This window comes from Rattus norvegicus, chromosome X (assembly GCF_021556685.1).
Source record: "Rattus norvegicus strain SHRSP/BbbUtx chromosome X, alternate assembly SHRSP_T2T, whole genome shotgun sequence".
NCBI lineage: Eukaryota > Metazoa > Chordata > Mammalia > Rodentia > Muridae > Rattus > Rattus norvegicus.
In genome coordinates, this window is record NC_141554.1 from 30,162,076 (window position 1) to 30,174,475 (window position 12,400).

At 35.6% G+C, this 12,400-nt stretch overlaps 1 protein-coding gene across 1 annotated transcript in view; it reads right to left on the bottom strand.

Annotated features, from left to right (window-relative positions):
• Positions 1–1,950: 1,950 nt before the first annotated feature.
• Samt1 (spermatogenesis associated multipass transmembrane protein 1) overlaps positions 1,951–12,400 on the bottom strand; it is a 56,632-nt gene continuing 46,182 nt past the window's right edge. The window contains exons 2-3 of the mRNA XM_087600958.1: positions 4,733–4,831; positions 1,951–2,745 (exon numbers count right to left, since the gene is read on the bottom strand). Coding sequence (XP_087457084.1) covers positions 2,073–2,745; positions 4,733–4,761 — 702 coding nt within the window. The 5' untranslated portion in view covers positions 4,762–4,831 and the 3' untranslated portion in view covers positions 1,951–2,072. The remainder of the gene's footprint in view (positions 2,746–4,732; positions 4,832–12,400) is intronic.

Consider the following 12,400-nt stretch of genomic DNA (forward strand, 5'->3'; position numbering starts at 1 on the left):
GTCAACAAGTGCTTATCAGCATCAGCAATAGTGACTGGGTTTGCTGACTGCGGATCCAAGCTCATGGGACATACCAGCCACTCTCTCTGGGGAGACTGAATGCCACCAAAAATAGGGGTCATGGCCATGTTTCTCCAGGTGAAAAAGTGCACATACTGGGAACCAGATGTCTGTTCTTAAACTTCTTGGCACACAGATGCTGCTAGGAACTGCAAAGAGTTGAGAATTAGGCCCTTTCACCTGAGATGAGTCTGGGGAGATGGAAATCCAGTTTACTTCAGGGGTGAGTACCAGGAGTATGGAAGGGGCTTGTGCAAGATATTTAGGCGCAGCTCAATATAAAAAAAGATTCCACCCTTGAGGTGGTTTATGAGGACGGAGACATTCCTTGCTTGTCCACTCTATTGATTGTCAGAAAGGGTCATACTGTTTATTCAAGCTGGATAGGAGTTTATGTAACTTTTTTGGGAGGGGATGCCCCGGAAGGGAAGCTTATTTCCTAAATACTCAGGATATATCTATGGACCTCATTAAAATGGAGAAATCTGAACTCTGTGATATGACCAGTTACCATGATCTTCTTATTGGGAGGTCATGGTCACCTGATGAGGATAGGAATCAGATCTGTAGCAGACTCAAATACCTAATACTTTTAGTATGAATATTTCTGGGGTTCCCTAATTTGCTTGGCTTCACTGGTTTTTCTGTCTGCTAATGTGGTTCCACTTGATCCACCTGTGGGCAGCCCTAGATCAAATACCCTTTGTGAATTCCTTCAAAATTTAACCAAGCTACACAGGTAATTCCTGTCCACACTTGATTTGTTTTCACAGAATACATGCTGGTTTTTATGCTGAACTCTGTTTCTTATTCATTAAAGTATTCCCCTCACTCCCAGTCCTACTCATAGATAGGGATATGGCACAGTCAAATGGTCTACTGATGGTCTATTTTTTTACTATTAATCAATACTATTCTACTAAGTGTTGTATATAAGACACTAATCTATGGGTATATCAGAATTTCTTTAAAAGCTATTTTATTTCAATATGCTTAGAGCATAAATATAAGAGGATTTTTCTAAGTCCAATTAATATCAGGATTCTTTCCACTTCAGCATATATTCTGTGGATTCTACCTCATGGAATGGGCCTTAAATCCATTTAAATTATGGTTGTTACATAACATTTCTGGCACTATTATACCTATATCTCACCAAGAAAATCTCAGCTGCAGTTCTCAGGCATTGCAGTTGTTTGATATTGATAATAGGAAGTAGTCTAACATTCACTATCATAGATACTTATCAAAGGTGATGATTTATGTGGTATGAGTTCTAATATTCCATGTTAATTACATGAAAATATTATTTTCCACAAGAGGGTGACAATACATCATTGTGGAGAATTATGAATTGAATTGCCAAGTGTCTACTGTGTTGTTTTGTTTTGTTGTGATTCTGGAAATAGATTGTTTATGGAACTCTGTTTACCCCTGATTAAAAATAATGTAATCCACCTTGTCAACTGAGGATTTATTGAAGACATACTATGTCTACTATAGAGGTTATCTCAACAATTATGTTGTGACACTTAAAATTCGGTGCAGCTGTGTAAATGTCTAAGAAGTTTCTTCATTAGTAGATTTTCTTAAAGATTTTTAAATGGTCTAAGCTGATTTTAGGATCTGAATTTCTCCAAACAGGAATGTGGTTACTTTCTTTGTTTAGGCATCAATTTCCTTTTGAAGTGATCTCACTTGATATTTATTTATTTTTGCAAAGACGATTTTATAGATGTTAATTTGTCTACTTGTTAGAAACTCCATGTTGGAAAAATCTGAAAACATTGTCATAGACTTTAGAGTTTAGGCTATAATAAAAAGTAAATAACTTTAAAAAGTTAAGGGATATAAAGGAAGAAGTAATCTTAAGCACAGCCTGAAAAACACTTGATTCTTGATATAGAACAAATTTATTTAGAATGAGTTGAGTGCCACATGAGTTTCCTGTTGAAATGAGAAAATTCTCAAGGAATATTCTCATAGATGTTACAAATGCATAGTTCCTAAATTCAGGCCTCGGGTGGATTTGTTTTGGAACCACACTTGTCTTTCAGAGAACTCTGTAGTTTCAAATGCTTTATCTCAGAGACAAACATGAACACACCAAAGAATGACATGGTGGCAATTAGGAGGCCTATTGGGAACACTGCAGTTAAATGTTTGCTTCTTAAGATTTCTTTCTTAACAGGAAAATCAGGTGGAAATTCAAGAGTGGTTTGACCATAAATGTCTACCATGTGGTTCCAGGTCACAGAAACAAATGTGAACATGCTGCTGACACACAAAATTATGGCAGATATCTTGTAGCAATATATCTGCATCTCCACAAGTGGGTCTTTCATGAAGCTGATCTTAATTGCCATTGCACTGAAAACCATAACCACAGGCTTCATCAAAATGGCCCATACTATCAGATTCTGTGCATACAAAAATTCAGTTGAAATTTTCCAAGTTGAATCAATTGGGATATACACCAGCATCTTGGTCAGTGTCCCAGAGACATTAAGCTGTTGAGGATAATATGCTTCCCATAGTCCAAAGGACACAAACTGCACAACATTGCTGTCAAATTCCCACAGGCGCCAACATAAGCTGCTTGCAATGAGTATTTCCAACACGAAAGCTGATAAGCTACTCAGGAAGCCATTCAGCTTGTACATGAACTCTGCCCCACTGTCAAATCTGAAGATGATATTGAAAAAGTATAAAGTCAAGACAGGAACACAAAAGAATTTTCAAAACAAAATATTCACTGTACATGGAGCACTAATATAATATGTCATGATTTTCACATAGTTGCAGTCAAGAATTCTAGGCATTAATATTTCAGATAATACAAGTAACAACATAATAAGCCTGGAAATCCAGGACAATGGAAGGATTACCATCTACAAATGATTTTTTCTTTCTATTAATAAACTGAAAGGATTTATTAAGTGACAATATTAATACCTGCTATTAATAGTAAGAAAAAAGTGTGTGTGTGTGTGTGTGTGTGTGTTATATAATCCCATGAAAGCTTATGTACTGTCATCTGTGTTTTCAATGGAAAACATAAAAAATTAATGAGAGTAAAAATCAAAAGTATTTTCAAATATCATTTCTAAATTACATCTCAGGACTATCATATGACTATTGAGAAATGAAATCTGAATAAATAACAATCAAAATGAAAATAATCCATGTGGTATAAAGATGCATGTCCAAACTCCATGCATGAAAAAATATAGTCTTACATATAAATACATGCTTTGACACACAGATATGTACACAAACACACACATGCAAAGGCATAGGAACATAAATATTCAGGCCAAAAAAGAACACTAAATAGATAAACTAACATTGTGGAATGCTATTCTTATGTACTCTTTCTGAAAGGGAAAACTTTTTAAAAGACTATATTTTTTTAATTTTTTTTATTAACTTGAGTATTTCTTATATACATTTCGAGTGTTATTCCCTTTCCCGGTTTCCGGGCAAACATCCCCCTCCCCCCTCCCCTTCCTTATAGGTGTTCCCCTCCCAACCCTCCTCCCATTGCCGCCCTCCCCCCATAGACTAGTTCACTGTGGGTTCAGTCTTAGCAGGACCCAGGGCTTCCCCTTCCACTGGTGCTCTTACTAGGATATTCATTGCTACCTATGGGGTCAGAGTCCAGGGTCAGTCCATGTATAGTCTTTAGGTAGTGGCTTAGTCCCTGGAAGCTCTGGTTGCTTGGCATTGTTGTACTTTTGGGGTCTCGAGCCCCTTCAAGCTCTTCCAGTTCTTTCTCTGATTCCTTCAAAAGTCTATATTTTTAAATTGAAGCCACAATAACAATGACTTTCAAAACATGTAGATATCATGTCCAAGGCAATTCCTCATTGGAAAAGTGTTTGCTGAAACCCAAAAAGATCCTGAAGTCATTCTTCATGGTTTACATCTAAAATTTCCATGGAAAGCATGAGGACTTGTTGATATTTCCATAATTTACCCATTATATAAGCAAACATACACTTTCAGAATATGAACATTTGATTATTTCTTATCATTTTCCTGACTAACTTATGTGTATTTCTGAGCAAAAAAAAAAATACTCCACATGAAATGTAGGCACAGATTCATTTAGATCTCTCCTCCATTTACATCTTTGGAGGTATAAATTTTAATGTTCATACAAAATTATTTCCTAAGGGCTGACAGAGGGTACTTGAGAGAATTTGAAGGGGGAAAATGTTTGCAGCTACCAAGTATGTGGTTAATTTCATTGCTACTCTTCTTGCAAAATTTCTTAAAGTACTAAAATAAGATCGTATGGCTCACAAAATTTCCCTCTCAGGTACCCAATACTGGGCAGTTTCTGTGTCATGTGCTTTCAAATTTAGAGAAGATAGTAATTGTACCCCTTGAAAAGTTACAGCAGAAAGATGGGATTTCAATTGAGGGTAGTTTCAGTAATACCTTACTCACACAATTTTACTTACAGAGGTTTTTCTTCTGCAGTGGACTGCAGTAGCACTGAATTTTGATTTACAAACAGAGACAGGCAGAAAATGCTGCTGGGTCACACAAATATGCTAGCCTAGCTGTATCTGGCTCTTCTTCTGTCTAACTATTATTGAGTAAATGCATGTGCTTCATACAGACCAAATTTGAAATTCCTCATTTAACTTATTTAAAGATTTACCTTTGTGTACCAACAGTAAGGCGTTCCATTTGAAAGATGCTGTGATCATAAATATCTTCCAAATAACAGGAAATGATGACTAGAGGAGGAGCCAATTACCTTCAGGAAAAGAAGTTCTGTTACTCAGACATTTAAACTCAGAACGGTGTCCAACCAACTCCTGGCTCACAGAAACCTTTACAATTCTCACCTGTGCTTTAATTACCTGAAGTCATGGAGAATAACACAACTGATATTCTTAAACTTCAAATCACATCCATGCAGTCATTACCACTCTTTTAGATAAGAAAATATAAAGGCTAATTTCAATGTTCAACCTCAGGAAACTATACATGTAAACTGGTCATCAAAAGTTGAAGTGTCCTCTTACACAATTATGGTTTCCTTGCACTTGATATTCCAAGAATTTACATACATGGGAATGCTATGAAGAAACTGCTACACCTTATCTCAGTGGCTGACTTGACTTTCTTGGTATGGTGAAATGAAAATTACTACTAACAACTACATAAAATATCAAATACTTGCCTCTATCTCTTCTTTGAAGTGCAAGTGTTAGTGACTGGCCAGTGTCAGAGAGTGGCTTTAAAATTCTTGTTTCCATAACTACCAGAGTAGAATGACCCATTATGACTAATGCATCAGAAGCAAGGCACATAATATTAAAGGACTAGAGAGGCTAATGTCCTTCCCATTGTGAAAAGGTTTATAAAATTTATTTAATTCATTTTTCCTTTAGAAAGTTTCATCATAAAATACTCATAGAGTAAAGTTTTCCCTTTAATATTTTCAATATCATTCCTTACCTACATACATATCCAACTGGAAATGTGTTTGCTCATGCCCCCCCCCCAAACCACAATAATGTCCTCACACCTACTTAAGTACAGTAGCATGCTGAATAGATGTTGTTTACAACTACATACTTCAATGTCTCTCACACTTTGGATTGTTTAGTTGTAGGACTCTTTGTTAATTATCATCTACAGCACACAAAAGCGTTTATGATATGTGTTGAGTAAGGGCCATATTTAATGATTAAATAAGGTCTACATTAAGAGTGATCTTATTTCAATATTCCTTGATTAGAATTTTAAAAGTAAACCTCCCCTATGGCTAGGACCTATCTAATATCAAGTATCTGTTCACTTAAGCAGTGTTATTTATGAGTTTTACATCTTGATGTGGAACTTGACAGAGTCTAGTATAAATGTTGTGTGTTACTCTCGTAACCCTATTAGAATTACACAAGTATACCTTCCAGGCAGGTCACCGTATTTCTAAGAACTTGTACATACGTGGTTTTGCTGGTTAAATTTATCCTGAAGTAACTATAACTGTATCTTAAAGTATCATGATCACTAGTAAGTAAAAGTGGAAATGAGTCAAACTAAAAATATAAAACTTCAAAGACTTTCCCCAGAAAACAAAACCAATCAAAATGCAGAGTTATGCTTCCAGTTTAAGTGGACATACCTAAAATTGATACTTGTATCTATGGCTCAGAAATTACTGCACAGTGGGTATGGAAAGATTGTAATCAACAAAGTATTGTGGAGTTGCTTGTCAGATTATATCCCTGAGTTATATCATAATAAATACCAATAAAATCTCACAATCATTAATGGGCAATTATAAGATGCAAAAGAATGATACCAAGGAGCTTGTCAAACTGTGAGGAAACAAAATTAGCAGATCTCAACATTATAAATCATAATATAGACAACTCCAAAAAGCTAAAATTCGGAGAGTTGTTATTATCAAGAAGTGGAACACCAGTTCCAAATTATCAGCCTTGAAAACATTTACACAGGTGGCATTCATTACAAGAAAATGGTAATAATGTGTGTGTGGGGGGGGGTGTTGGGGGAAACACATCCATATGTAGGCACGCAGTATCTTTAAGCACAATACTGGATATATGCCAGAAAAAGTTGAGGACTATCAGAAGGATTTGTTAGGAGGAAATGGAATTAAAGTATAATCTTAATAACAAATGTAAAGTCTGTGTTCTTGCAAAGTTAAAAATATAAAAAAGGATGAATGTCCCATACCACGTTTAAATCAGATAATTTTAATAACTTAAACTGACCAATATTCTCCAATAAATCTGTAATTGAAAATCTCATAACCAAATGAAGCAAAGAAATAGAGGTGCATTAATTGTACATATTATGAGAATTTCAAAAAAAATATTTTATAACGGGAAAACTGAAGTAATGTATTTTAATGGTTTTTACTTTGCCACTATTTGTCCATATTCATACCACAAAAAGTCCTAAGTATAATTAAAGACAAAGTTTTCTATGTATTAAATGCAAAACTTTTACCAAAATACAGTGTCATTAAGGCCATAGAAAAAATATTATCCACTGTGTTTATGTAAGCTTCATCGTAGAGATGCGGAGATTGTCCCACATATGATCAAACTCCTAAATAATACGAATGCAAGAGGCATACCTCAACATAATAAAAGAAATGTACCAAAATCTCACAACCAACATAAACCTAAATGGAGAAAAATTGTGGGTGGAGAAAATAAGGTATTCCATTACAAAACGAAATTTGAATAGTATCTGTTTATATGTCCAAACCCATAGAATATAACAGAAGGATAATCCATACCAAGGGGCTAACTACATTCATGAAAACATGAAAACATAACAAGTAGTCACACCAGCTAATTGGAAGAACACACACACACACACGCACACACACACACAGAGAGAGAGAGAGAGAGAGAGAGAGAGAGAGAGAGAGAGAGAGAGAGAGAGAGAACAAATCTCATATACAGGTAAAAAAAACATACTACCATCATCACCATAATAAATGGAAAAAAACAGGAACTAACAATCATTGGCCATTAATCTTTCTATTTCCCACACATTCAGAGAGATGCAACTATCAGCATGGAAACAAAATCAGTATCCATCCTTCAGTTGCGTACAATAAACAGGCATTACAATGTAGATTGATATCATGGTATCTGATTCAATTTCATTTATCTGTGTGCCTGGAATTATTACAATGCCATGCTCTTTATTTATATTTCCCTGTAATAGTTTGAAATTAGGAACGGTGAAATTTCCAGATGTCCTTCTACTATGCAGAATTGTAGGTATGCTGGCATTTCTCTCCTCACTTTTTCTGCTGTATTTTTCTATATGAATGTGAGTATTGTTCTTTCAAATTCTATAAAGAATTATTTTGCCATTTTATAGAATTATGATCTTGCTCTAGTTTACTTTTGGTAACATGGCCATTTTTTGCTTGGTCAGTCTCCTGATTGATGAGCATGGGAGATTATTTCATCTTCTGATATCTTCTTCAATTTCTTTTTTCAGAGATTTGAAGTTCTTTTAATGCATGTATGTTACTTTCTTGGTTATATTTAAATCACAATGTGTTATATTATTTTTTAAATGAAGCATGTTTCTTCCTTATTTTCTTTTTCAGCCTTTTTGTAGTTGGTAACTGGGAGAGATTCTCGTTCTGTGAGTTAATTTTTTTATATGCAGCCACTGAGCTGAAGGTGTTTACTATACGGAAGAGTTCCCTGATAAAATTTCTGTTTTTGCTTATATGTACTAACTTATCATCTTCAAAAGGAGGAACTAGATTTCTTTCTTTCCAGGTTCTACCTTTTTTTTCTACTTTATTGGTTTTATTGCTTGGGCTAGAACTTCCAGCCTATTGGTTAGATAAGGTGAAATGGGGCAGACTTTTTTTTGTCTCTGATTGTAGTGGAATTGATTTAAGTTATTCTCAATTTAATTTGTTGTCGGTTATTATCTTGCTGTAAACTTGCTGTATTCTGTCATATATATATATATATATATATATATATATATATATATATATATAGAGAGAGAGAGAGAGAGAGAGAGAGCGCGTGTTAATGATCATGTGTTCTGTTTCTGTCAATTTATTGATATGATTGATTACATCAATAAGTTTTCATATGTTGAACCACGGTGTATGTAGCTTTTTCTACCCCACCCAAGTTCCAGAATGGTCTGTAATACCAGTCTCCACCCAGATTCCCTTGAATCCACAGATAAAAGACACAGACACAATCAATGTTCATTTGTAACTTGACTTTGTAACACAATGGCTTAACATTATTAAACTCCTGCAGTTCCCATATCCTTATCCATACTTTTAGCTCTTCACCCCCACCTGCCCCTAACTTTAGTTACTCAGTTACATCTAGTCCCTGATAAACATTTCCAATCTCCCACCTTTAGGAGTCACCTCAAGCTGCTGCTTCACAAAAGACCTAACATGGTGGCTTGTCTTTTTTTCTCTGTGAAGCATGTTGAACTTTCCTCTATTCTTCTTGCATCCCTATATTGCCGCCGAGTACCTGCCTATCCCTTCTGACCAGTAATTGGTACATGGCTTCTTTACTTACAGATCAAGATGAAATTGAGCATTAGGACTGTATTTTGATGTCATTATGCGGGTGTAGGCAGGTACAGGATAGAACGAGGCCTGTCATTGGACGAAAAGGAAGGATTGGCAGGAGAAAAGTTTTAGAGAAGAGGAGGCTGGAGCAAACTGGATGGAGGCACCTGAGAGACCATTGCAATGGATGTTAAGAATCCTCTCTGCACATATTACAGGTTGTTATGGCTATTCTTAAGGGAAGGATGTATACAGGATTTTCTGTAGTCTAGATGGGCAAATTGGATCCTATTGATTGGTTGTAATTTCATTATGTGCATGTATTGTGGATTGAGGTTTTAACATGTAAATCTGATTGTTGGGTTACAGTTTCTTGACTCTTGATTTTATGGGGTGACTGGAACCAGAGAGTACCCAGCTGGCAAGGGTTGACCAACGCAACTAGCAATGGGAGTGTAGAGACCACTGGGGATAGGAGATAGCTAGACAAATGTGGCATGGTACCACATTGGAAACAGCCACCTCTGAGATAAATTTTTATAAGTTCTTTATGGTGCTCCAGTGCCAGAACTAGTGTGGGAGAGAGGCAGCCAGGGGAGATGTTAATCAGAGAAAAAATAATGTTGATTCTATATGGCCCTATAGTGCCAGAACTAATGCCAGGGAATGACCACCTGTGTCTGAGAATACCAGGGGGCTAGCTTTGTGCATTGAGGCATGGGAACCAGTGTCACCAATATTTTAGTTTTACCACAACAAGTGGAAAATCAACCAGTTTTGCAAGAATACACTACATTTATGACTATTAGCATGAAATGTAGAGTGTTTTTTCTAAATAAGAGGAACCCAGTGCCATATTGAGTAACATGATGGCCCAAATGTGGAAACCTTAAACATAGGAACAGCAGGGATGTCTGCTCAGAGACTGTAGGTCCCCGAATATGAAAAATACAGACTGCTCCACAGTCACAAAGACCTAAAAGCATGGAAGCTGCCTGCTTCCTTAAATGTTGATTAATGTATTAGTCATTTAAAATGCTGTTTTTCTTTTCCTTTTAGAATACTTAAATACATAGTTTGTCCAAATCATGTGGGGAATTTGATCCACCATTCAGAACTAGATAAGAGATAAATAAAACTCTGTAACACTAGTCTGAATAATTACAAACATATATTATAGAGTTATTAATAAATAAAGTCTGGCACTACAGATAGAGATCTTAGCAGAGAGGTGGTGTTAATATATAATGCTCTAATAAGTCTTTCAGGATACTCATATTCTTTCTAACATAGGCTCCATGGGAAATTTGGGATATTATCCTGGTTTGACAAGTTGCCTGCTTCTACATCTGTATTAATGGTAATGTGATTAATTTTTTTATAGTTAGCAGGAGAGAATACAGAGTTTATCTGAATCACATTGGGATTTTCACACATGGTTCAGGACTTAGAGGTAATTAGTCACTTGCTCCATGCAAAGAGTGGTGAAATAAGACTGATGCTCCAGGTAGAGAGCTTAACATCTGTATTTTGGGCTAAAATCTTAATTTGACAAGTTACTAACTCATTTGGTATTGGTATAAATGAATAGGTTATCAAATTGCTTTATGAGCTGCCATGGTATGCCAGCTAGTGAGGATTTGTGGTTATTTTAACATTTACCATAACAGGAAGCTCATGTTCTATTAACATGGGCTCCACGGAATTTTGGGTTAATTTCCTGATATGACAGATTAGAAAAACCTAAACAGGTTCATACACTACTGTTTTGCTTTTTTTTAACTTTTTTAAAAATAGTTTTAATTTTCATAATGTCAACGAGGGTGCAGAGGGTACCTGGAAGAGAATGGGGGACAAGAGACGTGAAGAAGGATGCCAAGACAAGTGTCTGATCAAGGTGACAATTTTATTTTTTCCAAGGATGAATTTATACCATAACAGGGGTAACAGAGAGAGGGAGAAAGTGGGAAACATTTACTCAGGGCAAGGACACAGTATTCATGTGGTCAGCTGATGACAACAGGATATTGGTTTTTCAGAAAGGTTACAGGTCATCACATTGGGTATCGACGTCAGATGTATTTCTCAGCAAGGTCAGAACTTTATCATATCATTATTGATACTGACCACCAGATTTGTATTAGTCTTCTGCAGCTGGCTGGGGATTTTCAATGAATCCAGTCATACTTAACTCTAAATATAATAATAACCTCAATGGTGGAGGTTTCCAAGGGCATCGCTCCCAACATCATAATAGGTGTGATTTTGAGTCTTCATATATTATGTCTCTGGGAGACAATACAAGAAAGAAGCTTTTCTGGTTACAGACTAAAGAACCTGGTATTTTGGGAGAAAAATTTTGTCTTTGTATTTTTCAAACAGAGGATTAGGCTCTAGAAACCTTCCAGAGGTATATGGGTTAGATTTGATAAAGGGAAACTGCGTGAAGAAGTAGATTAAAAAGAACAAGACAAAACAGAATGGACACAAATTTATCCTAACTAGTCTGTAAAACTTACACAGACAGATTCAACCCATACAGATAATCTTGAAGATACTAATGTTTTGTTTGAGATTTATATATTACAGAATGTACAACTTTGGTGAGTGTCACCATCAGACCTGCATGCACTTCTGAGTCTCAGGACCCTGTCCAAGACAGATATCAGAGACTACAACAATTGTTGGTGTGGCCAGCTTCCTCATCTCCACTCCCTTCTAGCTATCTCAAACCCATGTTCAGCTTGGAGAATCTATTGAAGAGTTGTCACCTCAATTCTCTGGAATTTGGGGCCTAAAATGGTTATTCTGAGGTTGGTTTTTTTTCTGAAGAATTTAGAAATGGTCATAATTTAACAGAGAGGAATTACCTCAAATTGATTTTACAACCGTAATCTCATTTGGTAGAAATCATTATATCTGTTACAAGTTAAGTTATAATCTTTTACATTGGTACAGAATTAATTTAATACATATTTATATTTTCTTTGATATAAATTCCTTATAATTTAAAATTAACATTGTTACTTTCATTAAAATGCATTGTGCATATACAATACATTTAAGTACACAACGCTTATACCAATCCTTTACGGCTATTAAAGAACTAATGGGAGATGATTAAACATGTGAGTTAAGGAGCAAATAGCAAATTCATAGCTCTAAGATTATTGTTAGAATGTTTCCCAGATAATTTATTATGAAAATTAGTGGACAAGAGTCCAGATTACTTACATAATTAGATGGTTTTCAAAACCATCA